Source organism: Geotrypetes seraphini, chromosome 9 (genome assembly GCF_902459505.1).
Source record: "Geotrypetes seraphini chromosome 9, aGeoSer1.1, whole genome shotgun sequence".
Lineage (NCBI taxonomy): Eukaryota > Metazoa > Chordata > Amphibia > Gymnophiona > Dermophiidae > Geotrypetes > Geotrypetes seraphini.
The window spans coordinates 15,304,719-15,330,975 of NC_047092.1; the positions used below are offsets into that span (position 1 = coordinate 15,304,719).

Below are 26,257 nucleotides of genomic sequence, written 5' to 3' on the forward strand. Positions count from 1 at the left end.
TTATATCAGATATTTTTCTGGACAGAGGAGATATAATCTATGATTCAATAATATATATCATATATTATGGCTGATTTACATGTTTTTTCCTTTAATGTGAATGGTCTTAACCATCCCATTAAAAGGAAAAAGATAGCTAATTATGTATCCAATAAACATCCTGATATAATTTATTTGCAGGAAACCCACCTCCTACCCGCTGCTGCCTCGAAATTTCAACTAAAGGGATTTTCAACTCACTTATATTCCCCTGCAACTCATCAAAAGAAAAATGGTGTGTCAATATTTCTCAATGATAAACTATTTCCCGTTATTCACAATTTTAAAATAGACACTGAAGGAAGATGGTGTCTAGTACATGCTGCGATACACTCAACTAATTTTATTTTTCTTAATATATACGGCCCGGTCAAAGACCACCCAGACTTTTTCAAAGAGCTTCAGCTGGCGATAGTTGAATTTGACACTTGTTCTCTGATATTGGGAGGGGACTTTAATCAAATTCAAGATTTATATATTGACAGATCTTCTTCTTGTAAACCCTCCAAATCCAAGTCTTTCACAGCTCTTCATGCTTTAAAGGACGCCTTTTCTCTTGCGGATCCTTGGCGCTTGCTTTACCCGAAAGGTAGAAAATACACACATTTTTCACCTCCACATAATACATACTCGAGAATTGATTATTTTCTCTTATCCCCTTCTCTTATTCAAGATCTCACCAATACCATTATACATCCAATCTCTCTCACGGATCATGCTGCCATCTCTTTATATATATCCATCTCAGCCCCACATAAGGAATCCCCCTCATGGCGGCTAAACAACGCCTTACTGCTAGACGAGGAAATTATTGAAAAAATCAATTCTTTCACTGCGGAGTTTTTTGAAAATAATTCTAAAGATCCTGAAATTTGCCCTTCCATTGTCTGGGAAGCATACAAAGTAACCCTTAGAGGCGAATTGATTAAAATTGCCTCTTGGAAAAAGAAACAGTCCATGAGAAAGGAAAAAGATTTAGAAAACTCCATCAAAACCTTAGAATTACAACATATGTCTAATCACATACATGACCCAAATACTTTCCAACGTATTCAAAATCTTAAATATGAATATAATACTTTAGTTTCATATATAGCTAGGCGTGATATTTTCATCTCTAACTCTGGTCATTACATGGGAGATAATATAATGAGTCGTCCTTTGGCCAGATACCTTAAAAATAAATCTAAAAGACTACATATAACGGCTATTCAGAATCCATCAGGTCAATTAGTCAAAACCAGATCTCTAATTTCCTCTCAATTTGAAAAATTCTATACTTCTTTATACCAATCTGAATCTACCACTCCTGAAGCAGATATAGACTCATTTCTTACCTCCTTAACTCATCCGACCATTCCAGAACCTGTTAAATTGGAACTTGATTCTCCAATAACTATATTAGAAATTGAAACTGCCATATCTTCCTTACCTGCTGGGAAAGCCCCTGGCCCAGATGGCTTCACAAACGAATTCTTTAAGCAATTTCGCACCCTACTAGCTCCTCATCTCCTTAAATATTATGACTTCCTCCACTCCACTCCGGACAAGCAATTCAATTTCACTGAGGCCACCATTGTAGTAATCCCTAAACCTGACAGAGATGACACTTTAGTTAAAAACTTTCGCCCCATCTCTCTCCTCAATTTAGACTACAAGATAATGGCAAAATTACTTGCATTAAGACTTACCAAAATAATCCCACTGCTTATACATAAAGATCAAACAGGGTTCATTAAACAAAGATATATAGGAGACAACCTGCGCCTATTTCACTATATTAACGCTCATGCTAAAACAATGTCAGACCCTGTAATAGGCCTAGCTATTGATGCTGAAAAAGCCTTTGACCGAGTGGAGTGGCCTTTCCTTTTCCGTGTCCTGAAGTGGTATAATTTTGGCCCATTTTTTACAAACTGGATAAAAACGCTATATCATCAACCCACAGCTCGTATTAGGATTAACAACTCTTTATCCAATAAATTTCCCCTCCATAGAGGTACTCGACAAGGCTGTCCTCTCTCACCATTGCTATTTAATTTAGTGTTAGAGCCACTCCTTTCAGCTATACGACAAAGTCCCTCAATTAAAGGTATTCCCTCCTCTGATCGAGATTTCAAATTAGCAGCTTATGCTGATGATGTTTTACTTTTTCTGAGAGACCCTTTACTCTCCCTTCCCAATCTTATTCATATTATCACTCAATACTCCCTCCTTTCCGGATACTCTGTTAATTGGGAGAAATCAGAGATCTTCCCTCTAAATGATAATATACTTCCATCAGATTTGGCTCATTTTCCTTTCTCATGGTCACATGAAGCTGTGAAATACTTGGGGATTTTAATACATAAAGATTCGGTTCATGCTCAAGATCTTAATATATCTAAAGTCAAAAATCTAGTTCTAAACACTACATCTCGATGGACTCCACTCTTTCTATCCTGGTGGGGTAGAATTGCATCCATCAAAATGACTCTGGCCCCTCAAATTAATTATATCCTTTCTATGCTCCCTCTGTTATGCCGGAAATCATTATTTCATTGGCTAAATATGAAAATATCTGAATTCATTTGGAACAAGAAAAAACCTCGAATTGCTCTCGCCAAACTGAAAGCCTCTAAGATCAACGGTGGTCTCAACTTTCCTGATTTCTATCACTATTATATTGCTTCATTAGCCAAATATGGAGCTTACTGGCTCACTAACTCCTCCACTCAAAATCTTCCCACTCAAGATCTTCCTGCCTGGTTTGAAATGGAATGTTTTTTATGTACGCCTTTACACATCTCATGCTTACTAACGGTGTCAATACCAAGGCACTTAAAGAGATACTCTTTATTGGGTGCAACGCAGCATGCTCTTTATCTTATAGATACATTGACTGAAATCTCAGTTAAGGTTAGTCCACTCATGTCCCTTTGGAACAATCCCAAAATTCAAAATCACGACAAATCTCTATCATGGAAAAGGTGGCAGCGGGCAGGTATATGGTTTGTCCATCAATTGTCTACCCTCAACTCGTTAATTCCATTCGATATACTGTGCTCTACATACTCGCTGCCTCCTTCTACTTATTCACAATGGCGTTCTCTCACTGGAGTGTTGCCGTCTTTACATATACGATTTGACTATATGACTTCCAAAAATACTATTTACAACTGGTCTTCTCTGTCTCTATTAAAAGGCAAGGCGATATCATCCTTCTACAGTATTTTAAGAGATCACTCCTTCACTTTTTCACCTCACTCTATGAAGCACTGGGACGCTATACTTACCACTCCGCTTTCTGACATTGATTGGGAGCTTTTCTGGTCATCAACAAATCGCCCGCTTTTATCTTCTAGAGTATCACAATCAATGTACTTCCTTATGTGGCAGGCAATATGGACCCCACTTCGCATGTGGAAAGCTAACTTAAAGCAAGACTCTGTTTGCTGGAACTGTTTGAAAGAGGAAGGAACTCTTGATCATATGTTATTTCATTGTACTCTAGTCCGCTCTTTTTGGACCTACGTCTGGAACACCATACAATCTATTACTAACTGCTCAGAAGAAATCTCTATAGACATTGTAATCCTTCGCTCTCAACACCCATGTTTCACACAATCAAATTGTCCACCTAAACTCATTGATACCATGTTGGTGACTGCCCTCATGCACATTCTAAAAAATTGGAAATCACCCTCGCTATTAGATTATACCTTTTGGTGGAACTCTCTGAGTATGTATCATAGATTTGAATCCTACGCATATGAGAAGAGAGTTACATTCCGAACCTGCATGAACTTGAAATACAACAAATCTCCATGGTCATTCTTAGATTCCTATGTACGCTCATCTTCTTAGACACTCCTGTTATCCTTTTCTTCTCCTCTCTTCTCTCTTTCATTTTTCTTTCCTTTTTCTTTACTGCTCTCTCTCATCTTTATCTTATATATCCCTTACATACATTTTTAATAATTGGAGCCTTTGCTCCTATACAGCTAAACATAGATTTATATATTTTATATACAGAAAGCTTTATTTTGTTTCTATGTACTTTAAATGATTCTTGTATCCTTTAAAATACTTAATAAAAATTATTGAACTTGGATAACCCTAAAAAAAAAAAAAAAAGGATATATATATATATATATATATATGTATATATATATATATATATATGCCAGTTTATGTAGTCTAAAATCCAAATAGTGCGTTTAAAATAAGCACCTAAATCTAGTGGTTACCTGAGGAAATGGGAGACGGGCAGATGACAAGGTTCAGCATATACTGGGACAGAAGTTGTAAAAAGTAGAATTATTTAGAGGAAAGTTAAGCAGTATTTAAGTGTAAACAGATAAATACGACTCCTGAAGCACGTGGGCCTTTACCGAAATGTAGCCTCAAGTCAAGTCTTATCTTAGTTTTTCAACATTTATTTATTTAAGTATTTATAGACCATATATGGCCTAAGTGGTTTACATTCAGGTACTCGAGCATTTTTTCTCCATCTGTCTCAGTGGGATCACACTCTGTCTAATGTACCTAGGATAATGGGGGGATTAAGTGACTTGCCCAGGGTCACAAGGAGCAGTATGGGATGGTGGTTGTTCCTTGTCTCGGGTGTTCTGTACAGCTATTGTCTAACTTTTTGTGCTTCTCTTTGTGTATACCTAGGGATGTTCCTTTTCTGTCATGGTTTATGTTGGAGGGAGGGGGGGGCATCATGGATAATAGGTCACACAATTGATAGGTCATGGTTCAGCTTGCATGACCCTTTTTGTCCTCTGCCTTCAATAATAGACCCTGAATCTAGCCACAAGGAAATTAATTTTATAACAGGTCACATAGGTACCTACATGCAATTCCTCTGTATTTTGGGACTATTTCCTAACACATAGGAGCCTATGTCACTTTTTAAAATGTAGACTTCATGGCTAAAATGCAACTACACTTCTCCGTATTCATGGTTTCAGCTATTTCGGGTTCGATTATTCACGGTTTTTAGCTTTCTGGCTCCTCCCCCCAAATTACATCGCTGATTCCAAGCGTTTACAGAGAAAATCGCTGATTCCCAGCACTTTCTTCACCATGTTTTGACTCTCCTTCAGGACAAGGCCAGGTCTCCCGCCATGTTATTCGCGGTTTCACCATATTTACGATGGTTTTTAATAGAAAACAGCAAATAACATATGAAAAAGTTATTTGCGGTTTTTCAGTATTTGCGGTTCTGTTAATTCCCTATCACAGCAAATACGGAGGGAGAAGTGTCTATCCATTTACACCATGACTCTGTCTGGTCCCCACCTAAACTATACCTCCAAACACACATATGCATGGGTCACATAAAAGTACTTTACATGCCTATATAGAAACATAATGGCAGGTAAAGGCCAAATGGCCCATCCAGTTTGTCCATCCAAAGCATCCACTATCTCCTCCTCTCCTATAGGCTAAGGCTCTTTAACACTTGCATTGTGAGGTCATAGAACTTTATGATTATAGAAACAGAGAAACATGATGGCAGATAAAGGCCGAATGGATCATCCAGTCTGCCCATTTGCAACATCCACTATCCCTCCTCTCCCTTTTGGCTAAGGCTCTTTAAACCTGCATTGTGAGTTCACAGAGCTTTATGGTTATAGAAACATGATATATTGAAGAGATCTCTGGTAAAATATAACTATTAAATATATCAAAAATATTTTTTACTGGTTTAGACCCCAGATGCTCAGAGATATGTAGCCTCACCAAGAGATGTGGCTCCTATAGCGGGACCCACCACCCAATCATGGCAATTATAAAACAAAATGTCAAAAAATGTATATTGATTCAAAATATCAGACTCTCAAATGTGCTTTTCTCAAGGTTTACTCATTGACTATCAGATTTATCAAACAACACCACTTAGCTTTTAAAGAGGCTTGAAACATGATGGCGGATAAAGGCCAAATGGCCCAACTAGTCTGCCCATCCGCAGAAAACATTATCACTTCCTCTCGCTGAGAGATTACCCCCCCCCCCCATAACTAAATAAAATTACTCCTGCATTTCATTGTTAAAGAATGACCACAGCCTTCTCCATCTATAGCTGAGAAGAGACTGTGAATGATGTTTCCACATCATCCCCAGCTGAAACCTGATCAAATTGGGGACCTTCCGCACTATGGGCATACATGAACTTGTATAATTTTTATTTTTGGGGTTTGTTTGTTTTTTATTAATAAATGAGGGATGGAGGAAGAAAGCCTCTAACCAAAGACTACTAGCCAAAACTGAATCAATGCAAATATAAAGAACCACCAATAGATTTTTTTTTTCTGTTTCCTCACCTTCTTTCCCAAGCTATGGGTTGTAAACTGGGGTCACGCATGCCACAATTGTGCTGATGACCCAGGCTAGAATTACTTAGGCATGTCATTACAACACACTTCAGTGGGATTGCAGATATCACTGTGGCTGCAACAGTGGAGGTCAAAGCCTGAACATATTTGCTAAGGTCTGTTCTGGAAACAAAAAATATATATAGTCAAACCTTGGTTTGGGAGCATAATTCATTCCAGAAGCATGCTTGTAATCCAAAGCACTCGTATGTCAAAGCGAATTTCCCCATAGGAAATAATGGAAACCTTAAGACGATTTGTTCCACAACCCCAAAACTTTAATACAAAAAATATACGTACTTGTATTGCAGAACCTAGTTCATTTAGAACAGTCACTACACTCCTTCAGCGTCAGAGAGAGAGAAGAACCATCGGCTCAGTTGTGATGATGTGACGCGTGTATACTGTATGTACTCGTATTGCAAGACCTCGCTCATTTAGAACAGTCACTACACTCCCGCAGCATCAGAGAGAGAAGAACCATCGGCTCAATTGCGATGATGTGACACGTGTATACTGTATGTACTCGTATTGCAAGACTTTGCTGTTTAGAACAGTCACTACACTCCCGCAGCGTCAGAGAGAAGAGCCATCGGCTCAGTTGTGATGACGTGACGCGTGTATACTGTATGTACACAGTTGTGATGATGTCAGTTGTGATGATGTAACGAAAAAGGAAACAAAACACAATGAAAATGCATTTTCATTTTGTGTTTTGATTCCTTTTTCGTTTTTGTTAGTTCACAGTCCTTTGGGAACTTTTTTTGTTTGAATTTCACCCAGTTGTTATATTGGAGTTGTGATGATATGGCACGTTTATACTGTATGTACTCGTATTGCAAGACTTTGCTGTTTAGAACAGTCACTACACTCCCGCAGCATCAGAAAGAAGAACCATCGGCTCAGTTGTGATGATGTGACGTGTGTATACTGTATGTACTCGTATTGCAAGACATTGCTTGTATATCAAGTTAAAATTTATTAAAATGTTTTGCTTGTCTTGCAAAACACTTGCAAACCAAGTTACTTGTAATCCAAGGTTTTACTGTATATAATTTGATTTCCTGGTAAACCTTCAGATCTGTGAAACCACTACTGAAAAGGTTATTGCATGAAAATGTAACTGTCTCAATATTCTAACTTTAGGAATTTCTGTAACAGAAACCTTTGGCTAGGCAGTAGTTTAATATCAAGTACGGTAAATAAGTCACATCAGATCTCATTTTTAATGACTGATAATAGGGTAATTTGCCGAGAAGAATGAAGCATTCAGATTGTAAAGAAGAAAGTGTGACCTCCAAACATGAGTTTATCTGGCCCAGTTTCTCATTTCCCAATCTCCAATGCCCAAAAGTTTGTTTTTTTTTTTGTATGTTGGTTACAAGGCTCTTATTTTGTTTAGTAACATTTTTGCACGGATGGTTCTGCTCAGATTCCAATGACAGCTTGGTGCTGTTTCCCATCAAATTATAACCACAAATGCGATTCTGTCGGTAACTCCTCCACTGTGAATTGAAATTTTCTTGTGTGTGGTAACTTTTGCTAAGTGGAGCCTTAAAAGCACAAAGGAAGATTTGTGGTTTTGCTTGCACTGAATGCAGAATCTGCTTTACCTGTGAGAATGGATACTTTGTACCTGTTAGCACTTTGCAGACTCTGCTGGTGATTTCTCATGGACAGATGACACCGCTTGGACTCCATTTGAAACAGTTGCTTCTCTGTCTCTGTTGTAACACAAGCAGCAGATTCAGATACTGGCCATGATTATTTATTCTGTGAAATGAGATTTCAAGAGGGTGCTAGAGACAGATTGAGGTTGTTATTGAAACGCAGTGCAGCTTTCAGTAATATCGCGTGAGAGAAGGCAAGCACCTTTTAAAATTTACTGCATCTACCAAAAAATGTGCTCTCTTGATTCTGACTCTTTGGTCCTAATGTCTCAAAGTCCGGATGAGACACCAGGCAAGTCTGAGCCAGGTAAGTGCAATAGAAATTATGGGGCAAACATACACTAAGGGGGAAGTTATCAATGTGGGCTGCAGTGTTAAATCATATTAATTCATGTTAGTAAATGAGGCTACAAATTTAAAATTTCTTTTTTGATTTCTTCCTCATCCAAGGAGCGATATTAATGTTAAATGATGAATAGTCATCAGTTCTTTTCTTTCCTTTTCTTTTCTTTCTTAACTGTATTTAGCACACTCAAGGGGGAGGGTGGAGTTGGGGAGTAGTTTTACAGGATATGTTATAATATGTTATATAACGTGTATATTCTATTTTAGTTGAAAATGTGATAAAGGGTAGGTGGATGGGTGGGGGTTATTACACTATTAGATTTTATGTGTTAGATATTATAGTGCTATATTGGAATTACTTGTATGATGTATTTTTGTGCACTTGTTGTTTTGATTTGAAAATGAATAAAGAATTAAAAAAAAAAAAATAATGTTAAATGTTTGAAAGGCTTCTCCTGTTTGACAGTTCCATTCAGTTTTGATAAAGCCCACACTGAGATGAAAATTTCTGAATAAATTAAAACTAAAGGTCCGAGAACATTGGACCCCCCCCCTCCCTCTTCTACGAAACTGCGCTAGCAGTTTCTAGCGTGGGGAGCCGCGCTGAATGTCCCGCGCTGCTCAGGAGCGCGCGGGCCATTCAGCGCAGCTCTCTTCGCTAAAAACTGCTAGCGCGATTTTGTAGAAGAGGAGGTGAGTTTCCACAGTCTCGTTTGTTTGGATCTGTTCTTTTCCTGTGGAAATTTGGGTCTTCTTGCTTTTGCTGTTCCTTTGATTTTTATTCTTTTTTTTATTTTATTTTTTTTTTTTAAATACATGTACATGCATAGAGTAGGGGCCAACTTATGCACTGAGGAACGTTATACAGTACAAGACTAATATTATTTATTTATTTATTTATTTCATTGTATAGTCCGACCGCCCTAGGAGCTCAGAACTGGAGTCCTTTTACTAAGCTGTGATAGAAAATGGCCTTAGCATGCCCTTACTTAGGTTTTTCCCACACACAAAAGCCATTTTTACTGCAGCAGAAAAATGACCCAATTTATTGATTAATTTTTCATATTAGTGCCCGACCATTAAAGAAAATTAGTGTTTATTTGTTTGTTTATTGAAAGCTTCAATACTGCTACTAATGACTGGGGAATCAATTCAGAACGGTTTACATGAGCTTCTGTAAAGGTGTTACAATACATGAGCTTCTGTAAAGGTATTACAATGCAGAGTTAGCATTTTCTGAGATGGTTTTCCATTCAGACACATTTATACCATCTACTTATCCTATATAATAAAACCCTGGTCGCGCATGCGCACTCCTATCTGCGCGTTCCATTTTCTCTGCTCCGTGAGATGTTGGTCCGTGGTGGCAGGAGTGCGCATGCGCGGGTCCCCAGCCTTACACTCGCCGGCAGGACTGGCCGTCAGCGCTGGACTCCCTGCTCTGGTAAAAGTAAGTTCTTCGCCTTGCCGCCCCCCCCCCCCTTCCCTTCCCTTCCCGTGGTCCCAACTCCAAACCTGTCGACTCCAGCAGCGTCTGCATCACTCTACCCACACTGCTTCGGGGCCGTAGAAGGCCCCAAAGCAGTGTGTGTGCAGTGCTGCAGACGCTGCTGGAATCGGCAGGTTTGGAGTCGGGACCACGGAAAGGGAAGGGGGGAGGCGGCGACAAGGGACTACGAGAGCCGACCAGACTTCTAGCACCCGTTAATGTAACAGGCTAAAATAATAGTATACACATATATTATTAGCATGTAAGCACTTGGGGCCGGATTCTGCAACCAGCGCCGGTATCATCCGACACCTCCAGAACCAGCACTGGTCATGTGTCAATCACGCACCAATTGCAGAATTGCGGCCATGTCCAACATAGCCGCCAGAAATGTAGGCCATGCATGTAATTCAACTGGGGTCATTCCATGCATTTTGTACATAATATTAAATACCTGGTATCCATGCATGTAGTTCCACCGGGGTCATTCGAGAAATCTTCTACGATACAACCCGTAATTGCATCTTCTCAGTCTTTGGAACTCCCTGCCTCTGCATATAAAACAAGAGTCCTCTCTCCCTATATTTAAGACCAAACTCAAAGCGTTTCTTTTCAATGATGCCTATGATATTTAAATCTAGGATACTGTTTGTTCTCCCTGGAACAATTCTCCCTGCAGATTTTTAAATCCAAACGCCTCCTTGTTCTACCCTTCCTCTCCTTGCATTTATATATTTTTTTATCTCGATGTATTTTTTGAAACCTTATGTACTTAACTTCCTCGTGATGTTAGTCTTAAGTTATGTAATTCCCCCCCCCTTCACTAAATTTGGTAATGGGTTTTTCTTTCTCCCCTTTTTTTTAACATTTGCTTTTAAAATTTATTTTATAAATTGTAAACCGCCTAGATATTCTTTTGTGATAGACGGTATATCAAGAGATTAAGAAACTTGGAAACTTGCATGTCCATATGTTCTGCACAGGTTAGGAAGCCTGTCGAAAATTTACTCTCTCTAGGGATAGTCAATAAGAACCTCTTGGTAGTGCAAAGAATAACAAGTCTTTTCTTTCCCTTTAGATTACAGGTACAGAAAGGATGAGCTCTTCAAGAGACTCAAAGTGAGCACTTTTGCCCAGCTGGTATGTACGTAGGTGTTTTACTTTCCCACTCACTTTAGAATTGGATTTAAATACAGAAATTTGATAGGTGGCTAACTGGGAATGGTGGAACATGCAACCCCTTACAAGATAGATCTGAATTTGTGGCTTGTGCATAATTAATCTTCTTAATAAACCACTGGGACTTAAATGTATGCCAAAAATGCGATAACTTCTTCACCCGAGAAGAGCCGGGGCTCGGCCCTCAGCTACAGACAAGGGTTGGCTCAGTTAACCCGTTTAGTAACTTTGAGTTTACGCCCAGCAGTGTCTACGGTGAGCTGTCAAAGCTCAAGGTTAACAAAGCAATGGGGCCGGACAACCTGCATCCCAGGGTGCTAAGGGAGCTGAGTGATGTATTGGCGGAGCCACTGTCCGCGCTCTTCAACCTCTCCCTTAGTACAGGCAGCGTCCCGTTGGACTGGAGGATGGCTAACGTCATTCCACTCCACAAGAAAGGCTCAAAGATGGAGACAGCAAACTACAGACCAGTGAGTCTAACATCGATAGTGAGCAAACTAATGGAAACTCTAATCAAACACCAATTGGATAAGATCCTGGATGAGGAGAATCTACGGGATCCCCGACAACATGGATTTACTAAAGGGAGATCATGCCAATCCAACCTGATCAGCTTCTTTGATTGGATGACGGGGAAGCTGGATATTGGGGAGTCCCTGGACATCGTGTACCTGGACTTTAGCAAAGCATTCGATAGCGTACCACACCGCAGGTTGCTGAGCAAGATGAGTTCTATAGGATTAGGCGACACATTGACGCAATGGGTTGGGAACTGGCTTGGAGGTAGGCTTCAAAGGGTGGTGGTGAACGGCACCCCCTCCGAAATGATGGAGGTGATCAGTGGAGTGCCACAGGGCTCAGTCTTGGCCCAATCCTATTCAACATCTTTATAAGAGACTTGGCAGAAGGGCTTCGAGGTAAAATAACATTATTCGCCGATGACGCCAAACTAAGTAATGTAGTGGGCAAATGCACAACAGACGAAGATTCAATGCCCGACAACATGATGCACGACCTACTCCTACTGGAGCGATGGTCTAGGACATGGCAACTCAACTTCAATGCCAAAAAATGCAAAGTTATGCACCTGGGCAGCCAAAATCCATGCAAGTCTTATACCCTTAATGGCGAGATCCTAGCAAAAACGGTAGCAGAACGAGACTTGGGGGTAATCGTCAGAGAAGACATGAAGTCTGCCAATCAAGTGGAACAGGCTTCGTCCAAGGCAAGACAAATCATGGGCTGCATACGAAGGGGTTTCGTCAGTCGTAAGGCGGAAGTCATTATGCCATTGTATAGATCCATGGTGAGGCCCCACCTGGAATACTGTGTGCAATTCTGGAGGCCGCATTATCGCAAGGATGTGCTGAGACTGAAGTCGGTGCAGAGAATGGCCACCCGGATGGTCTCGGGAGCGCAGAGAGAGGGGAGACATGATCGAGACGTTCAAGTATCTTACGGGCAGCATCGAGGCGGAGGAAGATATCTTCTTTTTCAAGGGTCCCACGACAACAAGAGGGCATCCGTGGAAAATCAGGGGCGGGAAACTACGAGGTGACACCAGGAAATTCTTTTTCACTGAAAGAGTGGTTGATCGCTGGAATAGTCTTCCACTACAGGTGATGGAGGCCAGCAGCGTGCCTGATTTTAAGGCCAAATGGGATCGGCACATGGGATCTATTCACAGGGCAAAGGCAGGGGAGGGACATTAGGGTGGGCAGACTAGATGGGCCATGGCCCTTATCTGCCGTCTATTTCTATGTTTCTATGTCTCCTATCTGAAACTGAATTTGGCGGCGTTCACTCCACTTACTGTATGTGCTCATCAGATAAGTGCAAAGCATTACAGAGCGTCAGTCTCGTTTTTCTGCCCTAGCCTTTCTGAGCAGTCACTAGGATTAAGCACACCAGCTGTAAGCACATACTCCACTTATATGCACATACATGACTGGTCCCATTTATATTGGCACCCCATTTATGTGCACAGTCAGATGTCCTGTCGTTGTTCTGCTGCCACTGCTAGTGTCCTATTAATAAATGTAATCAAGATAGGGCTAGATTCACTAACCTCCTTTCCGTGTCCGATCCGTTCCCGATTGCATACAGGCCGACGAATTCACTAAAGGCCTGCATGCAAATGGAGACGATCGTTGGCACGCCCTCCACCCACCGCACGGATCGCTAGAGAGCGATCCTTGAGCATGCGCAGACCATCTTCCTTGCCTGTAGATGGTCTGTGCATGCTTTCAGTAGGAAACTTTTTTTTTTTTTTGCAAGCCTGTGGTTTTAACCCGCTTTAAGCCTGCGGGTTAAAACCACGGGCTTGCACTGTGGGGAAGGGCAGGGGAGTCGGGGAAGCAGGAAAGATTAGGGGCTGAGGGCAGGAGATTGTGGCAGGCAGCGGATCGGGGCAGAGAGCAGGGTGGCCAGAGCAGGAGAATCGGGGTTTTTAACACAAGCGACTGGTCCTCGCCAGTCACTAGTTTTTTGATCGGCCAGCCAGTCGATAAGTTTAGTGAATCGCGTCTTTCCTGCTTTGCATTCCGATTCCCCTCATTTGCATGCACGGATCGGAATTGGATCGGAGGAGAGGTAAGTGAATTGGGTCGCAAAGGGCTCGCAAACCGATCGGTACACGATCGGTTTGCTTAGTGAATCTAGCCCATAGTGAAGTGCCATTTATGAGTGATTAGCTAACTGATGTTTTAACTAAATTATGTACTGTCCTATTAGTGCATAACTGGTGCTGCAGTGGCTGTATAACAGTGGTCTCAAACTGGCGGCCCGGAGGCCACAGGCGGCCCACCAGGTACTATTTTGAGGCCCTCAGTATGTTTATCATAATCACAAAAGTAAAATAAAACAGTTTCTTGATCCTATGTCTCTTTAGCTATAAATGACAATATTATTATTAAGACTTAGCCAAAAGGAAAGATTTATAAACTATAAAGAGTTTTACTTCATGCAAAATTGTCATTTCTTTAATAAGACATTAACTATTTTTTCAGAGGCCCTCCAAGTACCGACAAATCCAAAATGTGGCCCTGCAAAGGGTTTGAGTTGGAGACCACTGCTGTATAAGTAGTAACACATGGTAACTGAGGCATAGTTCGTAAAGGGTCACATCAGTTATGCGCACGCTTCAGTTATGTGCAGGTTAAACGTCAGTCCCAAGGCCTCGCACTTAACCGGAGTGCAACTGTAGTATTTCCATTAACGAGTTTGATGCAATCGAGCACACAAATGAAATGTCATCACACTTTGCTGGGATTGAACAGCTCGGAGCATGCAGGATGCTTCCTGCTTACAGCAGTCTCCTTATCCCACCCAGTGGATATAAAAATGAAGCTCTCCTTCATTTTTTCAACAAATTTAACTTCTTTGGTATCCTGGTGATGGTTTATGTTCTCTCTCATTTTGTGTTGGTTTTTTTTTTTAAATGTATCTCTCTTTTCTGAGAAACATGCCAGTCAGGTTCAGTTTTCAACCCTATCGATGTAGTAGAAAGATCCAGAAGTTCCAGGTGTCTTCCTCTGTGTAGACTCTGAACATAACCAAGCTGAATATAATCGCTGTGGAAAGATGTCTATGTATTTTTGGTATTATAAGTCTTGTTTTTAATGTTTGAAATTGTAATTGTGGATGTAATTGTGTAACTCACACAGAACTACAAGGATGTAGCGAGTTAGACGTTTTTAAATAAATAAAATACTGTAAATGTCTTTGCAAGTCCAAAGTCAGTTACCTCCATGATTACTATAAGTCCGAAAAGACATGCATAGAAAAAGAAGTGGAAATCTTCTTTGAAGACATTAATGAGTGATGCCCTCCAGTCTCTTGACATTGTCTCTGCTCCCCTGAACAGTGACCTTAAAACTCCAGCCATAAAGGAGCATCCTCTGGTTCATCACAGCTCTCAGATGCAACTTCTTGACTTGCAGGCATACAGACAGGTCTCAGCATAAGACAAGTCCTAAAAATGCCATCACCTCAGTGCATAGAGAATCCAGAGCACCTCCTGCCGGGAAGGTTCGAGGGGGGGGGATTGCGGCAGGAGAGATTAGGCATCTCTCCTGCTGCCATTGTTACCAGTGCGTGCCTGACAACTAAGTCTAGGTCGGCCCACCTCCCGCCCTTTCTATTCCTCCAAAAACGCCCCTTTTTGCTTTAGGCATTCAGAGGCAGGGTAAAGGCCTAAGATGGTTTTAGATACCTCTTAAACCAGCTTTGATTATCAGTACTTGGATGATCTGTCTTTTTTATCATCTAAATACCAACTTAGGCCACTTTCAATATGGGTTTTTTAAAAATTATTATTATGATGAGCCCCGAAGAACTTAGCACAGATTTTCAGATTTTGTACATGAATGGCAAAACTAAATTTGTAAGTGTAACTTTTAAGCTCTTAAGTTAAGATTAATTTTCAGATGAAAATAGGACACAAATTTGTGAACCTAAATTAGAAGCATAAATTTAAGAACTCAGCTTTTTGGGAGCATTGGGCTCAAAAATCCTTCTCATAAAGTATTATAAGAATCTATATTTTGCTAATGTTCTGATTCCTATGTTTAACAACAAGCTAAGTTCAAGAATTAAACGTGCTGAAACTTTTCTCGAGTACTACTGATGATGATGTGACAGAGTAGAGCACTAGAGAAGGCCCACAAGAATAAAGCTGTTGATTTTTTAGTGTGATAAGACACAAATGGCGAAGTAGTTTGCAAAGCTGAGAATTCTTGTAATACTATACTTCTATAATATAATACCAAGAGTTAAATCTTCCTTGATCAGTACACCTCCCAATTATATTACATTACATTACATTAGAAATTTCTATTCCGCCATTACCTTACGGTTCAAGGCGGATTACAAAAGATTTATGAATGGGGGTTACAATGGAAGGACATTTGTCATTTCTAGAGTTGTAAAGAGTAGATCATTTGTCATTTCAAGAGTTGTAAGGAGTAGAACATTTGTCAGTATTTGAAAGGTAAAAAGTGGAGAGGAGTAGGTAGAAATTTATGAAGAAAGGGAAACTAAGGAAGATCAATTGTCGTTTTTCAGGTTGTACAATGGAAGAACATTTGTCCTTTCTAGAGTTGTAAAGAGTAGATCATTTGTCATTTCAAGAGTTGTAAAGAGTGGATCATATGTCAGGATTGTTTCAGGAATTTCTTGAAGAGTATGGTTTTTAATTCTTTTCTGAATATCTTGTAGTCTGGGGTGGTTATCAGTAGGTTAGAGATCTGGTTATCTAGTTTTGCGGCTTGAGTGGCTAGGAGGCCATCGTGTAGTTTTGTCCGTTTTACTTCTTTGATCGGGGGGGTATGAATGGGGAGTGCGTTTTTCTGTGTCTGGTTGAGGTTGCTTGGATGAGGTTGTTGTTTAGGTAGGATGGGCTGTCTCCATGTAGGGTTTTAAATAACATGCAGTAGAATTTAAATAGTATTCTTTCTATAATTATCCAAGAAGTCGCATTACAGTACACAGCAGTTGCTCTGCCACAATGGAATTGAGCATGATTTATGAAAGTCATCACCAAATCATAGTTAAGAAATGCCAGGAATGAGAGTTCCATTGTAGAAACTAGGAAAAAAATACATATTTGTGAGACCTTCCTTTTTCAGTTGAACGCTACTGTCTAGAAGGTTCTGAAGTACTCTTTACTAGCCTAATATTGGCAATTTGTCCTCTGAAGCAAAGGATTCTCAATTTGCCTGTGATGTGGCAGGCCAGGGATTTATTCCAATCACAGTCTCATTATGCTGGTTCTTATTTCATCACCACAAACAATTACTTAAACTTTGACAGTCTGAAAATGATTTGGCTCAATGACTGGCTGCCTTATTTCAACCAAACACTGTGTATACCGTGCTTCTTGTTGTATTTCACAGGTTATTCAGGTTGCTAATCTAACAAATGAAACCGTGGATGCAATGAATGATGAGATTCAGAGACTGGAAGGTAAAAACTGCTTCTAGTTACATATATTGGCAATCTGTGACCACTAAAGTGGAGTAACTGTCATTAGCTAATAACCACCACAATAATAATATGAGATTAGATATTTTCCTAGAAACATAAAATGGTCAGAAGTGGAATCTTATTTATTCATATGGACCACGGTATTTCATCACTGGCCATGGTACACCCTCACCTGGAATACTGCGTCCAGCACTGGTCACCGTACATGAAGAAGGACACAGTACTACTCGAAAGGGTTCAGAGAAGAGCGACTAAAATGGTTAAGGGGCTGGAGGAGTTGCCGTACAGTGAGAGATTAGAGAAGCTGGGCCTCTTCTCCCTTGAAAAAAGGAGACTGAGAGGGGACATGATCGAAACATTCAAGATAATGAAGGGAATTGACTTGGTAGATAAAGACAGGTTGTTCACCCTCTCCAAGGTAGAGAGAACGAGAGGGCACTCTCTAAAGTTAAAAGGGGATAGATTCCGTACAAATTTAAGGAAGTTCTTCTTCACCCAGAGAGTGATAGAAAACTGGAACGCTCTTCCGGAGGCTGTTATAGGGGAATACACACTCCAGGGATTCAAGACAAGGTTGGACAAGTTCCTGCTGAACCAGAATGAACGCAGGTAGGGCTGGTCTCAGTTAGGGCACTGGTCTTTGACCTGGGGGCTGCTGCGGGAGCGGACGGCTGGGCGCGATGAACCATTGGTCTGACCCAGCAGCAGCAATTCTTATGTACTGGGCTTTTTCACAGTTGCTTTCATTGTTACAATAGAAAATTTGATTTCATCAAGCTCCAGTCCATCCTTCCTTTAGTATGTTTCCAAACAATCTCCGATATGTCACTTTTCAACCAATATGCTCTGAATCCAAGGGGATTTCTTCCAGACATTATTATAACTGAATCAAGATTATTACAGGAAAACACACTATTTTCATAAGAGCATAAACTTTGCCTCTGCTGGGTCAGACCAGGGGTCCATCGTGCCCAACCGTCCGCTCCTGCGGTGGCCCCCAAGCTCCATGACCTGTAAGTTCTCCACCACCTAAATTGTTTATACCCTAATCATTAAATAACCTGTATAGTAACCCTCTATCTATACCCTGCAATCCTTTTCTCCTTCAGGAAGTCATCCAATCCCTTTTTGAAACCCAATATTGTACTCTGTCCTATCACCTCTCCTGGAAGCGCATTCCAGGTGTCCACCACCCTCTGAGTGAAGAAGAACTTCCTAGCATTCGTTTTGAATCTGTCTCCTTTCAGTTTTTCTGAATGTACAAGCCTTTATAATCAGTTTTCCAACCTAGCTGGTTTTAAAACTACATGTGCTGTTACTAACCCCTCGCAAAAAAGGTTTTGCGCAAAGCAAACCACAGCGCAAAGTAAAAATGGGGAAGACAATTATAGAATAGGACCCCTAGCTGTGACAACACACATATCTTATACAGGCAACTAACTTCCTACAGATCAGTCTAGAACTTGTGGGTTATGTCAGTCAACCAAACCCATAAGTTCTGGACTGTTCTTTTGGGACTAAAAGAAAGAAAAATTTCAGGTACGACATAATTTTTCCATGTTCCTCCTCAGAAACTCCCATAGTTGCATCTAGTCGCTTCTGCCTTGATTTGGTGGTAAGAATTTATAGTATTCTTGTGTTTTATAAGATACATAATATGTGCCAATCCTGCCCCTACCCCAGGGGTGTCAAAGTCCCTCCTCGAGGGCTGCAATCCAGTCGGGTTTTCAGGAATTCCCCAATGAATATGCATGGGATCTATTTGCATGCACTGCTTTCATTGTATGCTAATAGATGTCATGCATATTCATTGGGGAAATCCTGAAAACCCGACTGGATTGCGGCCCTCGAGGAGGGACTTTGACACCCCTGCCCTACCCTATTCACTTTCTCTAGGAGTGCATTATAAGTATGTAACATAAAAATTGGCATTATGTTTTCTGAGCAAGTGCTCACTTGAGTGTGTAAAATGACTATTCTACATGCTGAAGCTGCTTATAAAATTACTCCCATAGTATAGCTTAGTTGCATATACAAAGCACCATTTAAACTTTGAATAACTGCAATATAGCTATAAATATGTAAGAACATAAGAAGTGCCTCTGCTGGGTCAGACTAGAGGTCCATCATGCCCAGCAGTCCGCTCACGCGGGGGCCCACCAGGTCCAGGACCTGTATAGTAACCTTCTATCTATACCCCTCTATCCCCTTTTCCTTCAGAAAATTGTCCAAATCCTTCTTGAACTCCAATACCGTACCTTGCCCTATCACACCCTCTGGAAGCGCATTCCAGGTGTCCACCACCCTTTGGGTGAAGAAGAACGTACTAGGATTGGTTCTGAATCTGTCCCCTCTTAACTTTTCCGAATGGCCTCTCGTTCTTGTAGTTTTCGAAAGTTTGAAGAATCTGTCCCTCTCCACTTTTCTCTATGCCCTTCGTGATCTCGTAAGTCTCTATCATGTCCCCTCTAAGTCTTCGCTTCTCCAGGGAAAAGAGCCCCAGTTTCTCCAGTCTTTCAGCGTATGAAAGGTTTTGCATACCTTTTATCAAACGTGTCGCTCTCTTCTGAACCCTCTCGAGTATCGCCATATGTATAATAAAAATTCTCTACGTGCTAAACATCGGCAGACATCAAAACAAATTGACCAACCCACACGGTAATTTACTAAGAAATCCATCTTTCTGTAGTTTTCCAAAAAATCAAGTAATTATTCTTTTTTGTACATCTCTTGTGGCAATAGCTCACAAGCCAGTTTCTTTTTGTTCCTCAGGGGTATGCAAAGGTGGGCGCTATTCCCCTTTCTAAGGAAACGATTTGGCAAATAGAAGCATAAGCAGATTTTCAAAGCTGTTTCTATGCTTAAATTTTTGTTGCATCCATTTAAATGAATGTTTGACATCTGCTGTTTATAGTGTGCATACATTACACCTGGCGGAATTCTGCGAGTGCCAGATAGCGGTTCACATAAATAATCAAGTCTAAGCCAGCCTGTGTTTGCATTAAATTCTGCACTTGCAGAATTCCTCCAGGAGTAATACATTTACCTGACCCCAGAAAACACAGTAGGGCCAGTGCTGTCCCAGTGCCACATTTAGGGCAGCAGTAAAATGGCCCCATTTTTCCTATTATTGACCATTTGCTAATTTCCTCATTAACACATGAGTACTTACCAGCACCTATCCGAGTTCACACGCTAATTGGCTAGCACACTTCAAGGTTTATTAAAATTTGATATAATCGCCTATCAAAAGGTTTCTAGGTGAATTACAAGTATATGTAAAATACAGGTAAAAACAATACAGTACTCCCCCTATATTCGCAGGGGTTCCGTTCCAGGAACCCCCGTGAATGTTGAAAATCCACGAATACGGTGTTTAGCAGGGGAAACATGAGAGGGCAGCCGGAGCACCGACGAGTTAAGATGGAAGCTGAAGCGCCGGCGGTATGCTCTGACCACCTCTTCCTGTACTAAAGTCGGGCCTCACCAATCAGGAGCTGCGTGTCAAAGCAGCTCCTGATTGGTGAGGCCCGACGTTAGTACAGGAAGAGGCGGTCGGAGCTTACCGTGAGTGATTTCCTTCACTCGCCGGAGCTCCGGCTGCCCTCTCTTGCCCAGTCATTCGTGGTCGGAAAATACCGCGAATGACTGAGACCGCGTATTCGCAGGGGAGCACTGTACAGATACATCAATTACAAAACCACAAGTACATGAATTGACATTCCCTGGGGGGAAAATGAACATGAAGGAAAAGGAAAAAACTACAATAACTATAAAATAGAAAACATATAAGGTTAACATAACTGGGGGGGAATAAAGGAAAAAGAAAAGAAGTCAAAATGGTTACAAGGTAGAAAAGAAAACAAAAAAGAGAAAAATGGGAAATAAAAATTTAAAAGGCTATATTAGGTTTAAGATGGAAAGGCATCTTTAAATAAGAAGCTTTTTAATTTACTTTTAAAATGATCAATTATTGTTTCTTCTCTTAGGTGTAAAGGTAAAGCGTTCCACAGCACTAACCAACTAACGCAGTACACACCTACTCTCTGCCCCAGATGCCCCCAATGCTAAAAAATCTATTTTATAACGCATGAGAAGCACACACTGATCGCAAAACTACGATCGGACGCCTGAGTGTGCCCTGCAGTAGTGCTTTTTTAAGCATGCATTAGTGCTTGCTGCAGGTTAGGAAAAGGGCCCCAGTGTTAGGTTGGGAGAGGGCCAGTACACACACATTTCATTATCCCAGGACAAGCAGGCATGATATTCTCACATGTGGGTGACGTCATCTACGGTGCCCCTACGTGGACAGCTTTTCAAGCAAACTTGATTGAAGATTCAAGTTTGCTGAGCTGCACCACGCATGTGTGCCTTCCTGCTCCACTAGAGGGCGCATCCCCTCCTCGTGGTCTCAAGTTCTTTCGTTTCCGCAGAGCCAAGAAGTCATATTTCTTGCCTCTGCCCGAAAGTGCCTTCTAGCACCGCAATTTTCTTATTTTCTTTACTTTGAAGTCGCTGTGCACGTGTTTGATTCTTTTTCCTACTTCGTCGCGAAGTCGCAGTTATTTTTGGTCAGCCCGGGGGCTCCTGGGTTGTCGCGGCCTCGTTGGCCACGGCCTATATATATTTTCTATGTCCCGGCCTTTGACAGGATTCAAAAAGTGCACCAGGTGCGATCGTCTTTTGTCCATCACAGACCTGCATCGTTGGTGCATTCTCTGCCTGGGGGCCGACCATCCAACTGAGTCTTGTCCCCGGTGTTAGGTTGGGAGAGGGTCAGTACAAACACATTTCATTTTGAGATATGTATTCACCCATCATGTGTTAGTATACAGTTCTTTGTATTGGTCATATAGATCATGATGGTTAGCTTGAATTCCCTTCTTCTTTACAGATAATAATTCAGCTGCATCCGAGACGGAGGTTGAGATTCTTACAGGCAGGACAAATGGGAAAGATAGTCCAGAAGAGGCACCCTCTACGCCAGTCAAGTTCATCAACAATAATGTAGGTGCAGGAGAGCCTTTCCATTCTTCAAGGTCAACTCTACAAAGGTAATCTAAGCACTCTGAGTTTGAGACTTTTCCACGTCTCTCTTGCTTTGTCATGCAATTCCTAAGGGGTTTTGAGAGGACCAGAAGATGTTTACTGAATATAATAATAATAATTATTATTTATTTCTTGTATACCGCTATACCAGAAGTTCAAAGCGGTTCACAACAAAGAATACATGATAACGGGTAGCAGCAATTTAGTAACTAGGATAGTGATGTAAAGTTATGTTGATGAAGCGATATTGTTCATGGCTTTGTTAATCACTCTGGGGAGACAGCTATTTGGCAGAATGCTCATAATCCTTCAAGGATTTGACTTTCATCTTAGCAAGCACTACACTTCTCCCTCAATATTCGCGGGGGTTAGGGGCAGAGCCGGCCCGCGAATATTTAAAAAACCGCGAATAATATTTGGGCCAGTTCTGACCACCCCCCCCCCCCGCCTTCCTCCGGAATCCCGGACCTTACCTTAATCCCTCTTAGACTCCCCGGAACCATACCTGGTGGTCTAGCGGGCTTTCGGGTAAGGAGCAATCTTCCTACGCTCCTACCCCGTGCAGATCACTCATAGGAAATGGCTGCCGTGAGCTCCCGTCATAGTCTCCTGCCAGGTAAGGTTCCGGGGAGTCTCAGAGGGCTTAAAAATAGCCCAAAAAATTAAAATCGATTAAAAAAAAATTGTGAATAACCAAATCCGTGGATACTGAAACCGCGGATTCGGAGGGAGAAGTGTATTTTATACATAGCACAACCAAAGTGGAATGAGTGTGTACAGGACAAGAAGCGTTTAGTTAATATGTGTGATGTCTTTGCATTTGCTGATATTTTAACTCCAGGCAAAGATCAACTATCTGACGTTCAGTAAAAGAACCAAGACCTGGTTATTCTCTGATTGGCTTCTGCTTTTGCTCATATTTTCCCTTTGATGTTTTTGTTTGTTTATGGAAGGTGGGCAGTACTAAGAATACAGATTACATATTTTAAAACTATTTTGGACTATTGTGCCCTGCTCCTTTTGTATATTGAAATATTTTTATGTTTTTGTTGTATAGATGTTGTAATTACCTTGTATATATTGATTTTATAATTTGTAACTTGTGATGAGTTCCAGTGGTAAGACGTAATCAAATAAAACAAAAAAAATCGCATCTGCTTAAATCGTATTTTAACTGGATTATTGGTCATTCCCTTCCTGAAATAAATTTGTTTGGAAGAGACGCAGAAGTGTGCGTTCTCAGTATGTAGCAGGACCGAGTGAATGGAATGCAATTTTTCTGCCAGTTCAGCAAAAGGATGAGACTGCCTCACTTATACACCTGTTTATTGATGGACTTGTGGAATTTGAGTAAGATTTAAGTTATGTGCTATAGTAGGGTGGTACTTATTTAAAGATTGGTGGCTGTAAGTTTGTTTATCAATTTGAACTTGGAAGGTAGAAATAAGACAAGATTGCCTCACCTGTTTTTATTTTTTATATTTTAATTTGACTTTTTTGTGCGTTAGTTTTATTGTTTGAATGTGATTGTGGCAAACTTATTATGTGTGTGTGAATAACTAAAGGAAGCAATATAGCTCAAGTATTCTCTGGGGTGTACTGAGGTTGGAGAGAAAATAACACATGTAAATTGCATACTCTCTTTCCATGGAAAGGGTTCATAGACAACGGCGCGAAAGACAAAAGTGCGCGCCGACAATTGAGCGCAGCGCGCGCCGCTCTAAATTACAGTTTTTAGGTGCTCCGACGGGGGTTTTTGTTGGGGAACCCCCCAAGTTTACTTAATATACATCGCGCCGGCATTATGGGGGGTTTGGGGGGTTGTAACCCTCCACATTTTACTGTAAACTGAACTTTTTCCCTAAAAACAGGGAAAAAGTGAAGTTTTCAGTAAAATGTGGGGGGTTACAACCCCCCACACCCCCCACAATGCCCCCACAACGTGGCGCGATGTCTATTAAGTAAAATGGGGGGGTTCCCCCCACCGCCCCCCTGTCGGAGCACTAAAAACAGTAATTTAGAGCGGCGTGGCGGCGCGCGCTGCGCTCAATTGTCTGGGCGCGCCTTTGTCCCGGCGCGCTTTTGACCTGACACCCATGGAAAGGTCTCCCCATAAACATAGATACAAATGTCTACAGGAACTCTGTACTGGCAGCAGGTTTGAAAGTGAAACCATGGGCTCCTTTTACTAAGCTGCGTTAGGGCTTTAACGCGCGGAATAGCGCGTGCTACATTGCCATGCGCGCTAGACCTTAACGCCAGCATTGAGCTGGCGTTCTAGCCGCGTAGTGCACGGTAATTTCCTGCGTGCGCTAAAAACGCTAGCGCACCTTAGTAAAAAGAGCCCTATGTGCTTAGTTCTGCTTTGAAACCTTATGCAGAGTCCATAGGTAAAGGTTACCTTTTGTATTCAGTCCCGAAATGGAAAGTTTGCGAATTGCTCCCATAAAACACAACAGAAAAAGAGTAGTCATGTGACCTAACAATAATGTCTGGCCTGTTTTGTATTTACTTTTAAGTGTAATAAGTGGTGTAGGTGAGATGGACCTTGGGAAAGAAACAAGAGAAAAGACTGACCCCTCAGCTACGCCGAGTCCAATTCTGGACAAACCATATCCTGACTGCCCATTCTTGCTGCTAGACGTGCGGGACCGTGATGCTTACAACGGTTGCCACATTATTGGAGGTAGGAAGCGGAATTAAATTCTACTTCCCGCAAAGTGACTATTCCTCTTCCCAACAGACGAGTCCAAAATGAATAGGTTGTTTGTCAGCCAGCAGATGGCAACAGAGTCTTGAGAGCTGCGAGTTCTGTGCTATAAAAGGTTCCACATAGGCATAGTCCATCAGTATTCTCTTGTCTCCAACAGACGGTGATGGACTACCCTTGCTGCTCTGTACTGCTAATGTAGTTCCTCGGCTCAGTTGGGGAACTTGTCATCCACTTGAACTGAACTGGCAAGATGGGAATCAGAGTAGTCAAAGTCTAGTGAATTTGGGGCCTTTTTTTTCCCTTTTATTACTGTAATTTCTAAGTCCACTCCCCACGAACTTTTTTTTTTTTTTTTTTTTTAAAGCAATCGCTAATATAGTGTACCAATTCTCAGATTCCAGCCGTAAGCGGTGACAGGAGGGAGCTCCTGATTTTTACCACCCTCACCCCACCTGCTTACATTGCATCAGGAGTGGCACGTTTCTTGAAAGGGGTGAGTAATTACTCTCAGCTGTGACCCAAGCTGTTAGGCTGGGCTTGTACAGGATTTTGATAGCCCAAGATTTATGCTGTTAGCACTACAAATGCAGACCACAGTTTTGATCTTGTGTACTGTCACTTGAAGGCCTCAGAGTTCCTGCTTCCAGCCAGTTCATTTCAGGAGTGGAATTAGTTCTAGTAGCTCACTGGGGCTCCCATGGGGGTTAAAATTAACTGTGTGGAACATCCCAACCATCTAGCTGCCCCCTATGCCTGGAATAAACCACCTGAGTTTGTCTGCCATACCCCTTCCCTTGTTTAAAACAGGCCAGACTGAAAACCTACCTTTCTGATATAGCCTTCAATCTATAACCCTACTCCCTACTCCCTCCAACCTAGCCAGCAGATTAACCATTCCCCCTAACTGTATCCATGATATCCAGTTTGTCTGTCTTGTCTGTTTAGATTGTAAGCTCTTTTGAGCAGGGACTGTCTTCTTTGTGACTCTGTACAGCGCTGCGTACATCTGGTAGCACTTTAGAAATAATTAATAGTGGTAGAGTACCTGAATGTGAAAAGCACTTAAATCATTTCCATTGATAAGCATTATAGAAGTAACAAATCAACTTGAAAACTTGGATTGCCTTAAACCAAAAGATCCAATTCAACCCAAAAGGCTGTGGTAGCAACAGTGTGGGACTCAGGCTCACTTGATCATGTCAATGGCCAGAGGTTCAGACCACTGGAGCCCAACCAGTGTTTTAGGCAGAAGTTCCTTCAATAACCCGTTAAGAGGAGGCGATGACTCTACAGCGCTCCAACTGTTTCAAAGAGATGAACTTCTAGGCATGATTAACTATTGCAGAGAGCCTATAGTAGAGAATGACATGGGGACCGTTTACTGCGGTAAACCACAGGTCACCGCAGTAAATCTGCAGGAATG

General features: G+C 41.4%; 1 protein-coding gene across 3 annotated transcripts in view; it reads left to right on the plus strand.

Moving 5' to 3' along the window:
• Positions 1 to 26,257, plus strand: part of CEP41 (centrosomal protein 41) — a 70,311-nt gene that overhangs the window by 34,488 nt on the left and 9,566 nt on the right. For all 3 annotated transcript variants that reach the window (XM_033958311.1, XM_033958309.1, XM_033958310.1), the window contains exons 4-7: positions 10,987 to 11,048; positions 16,982 to 17,051; positions 21,967 to 22,126; positions 24,641 to 24,807. In XM_033958311.1, coding sequence (XP_033814202.1) covers positions 10,987 to 11,048; positions 16,982 to 17,051; positions 21,967 to 22,126; positions 24,641 to 24,807 — 459 coding nt within the window. The remainder of the gene's footprint in view (positions 1 to 10,986; positions 11,049 to 16,981; positions 17,052 to 21,966; positions 22,127 to 24,640; positions 24,808 to 26,257) is intronic.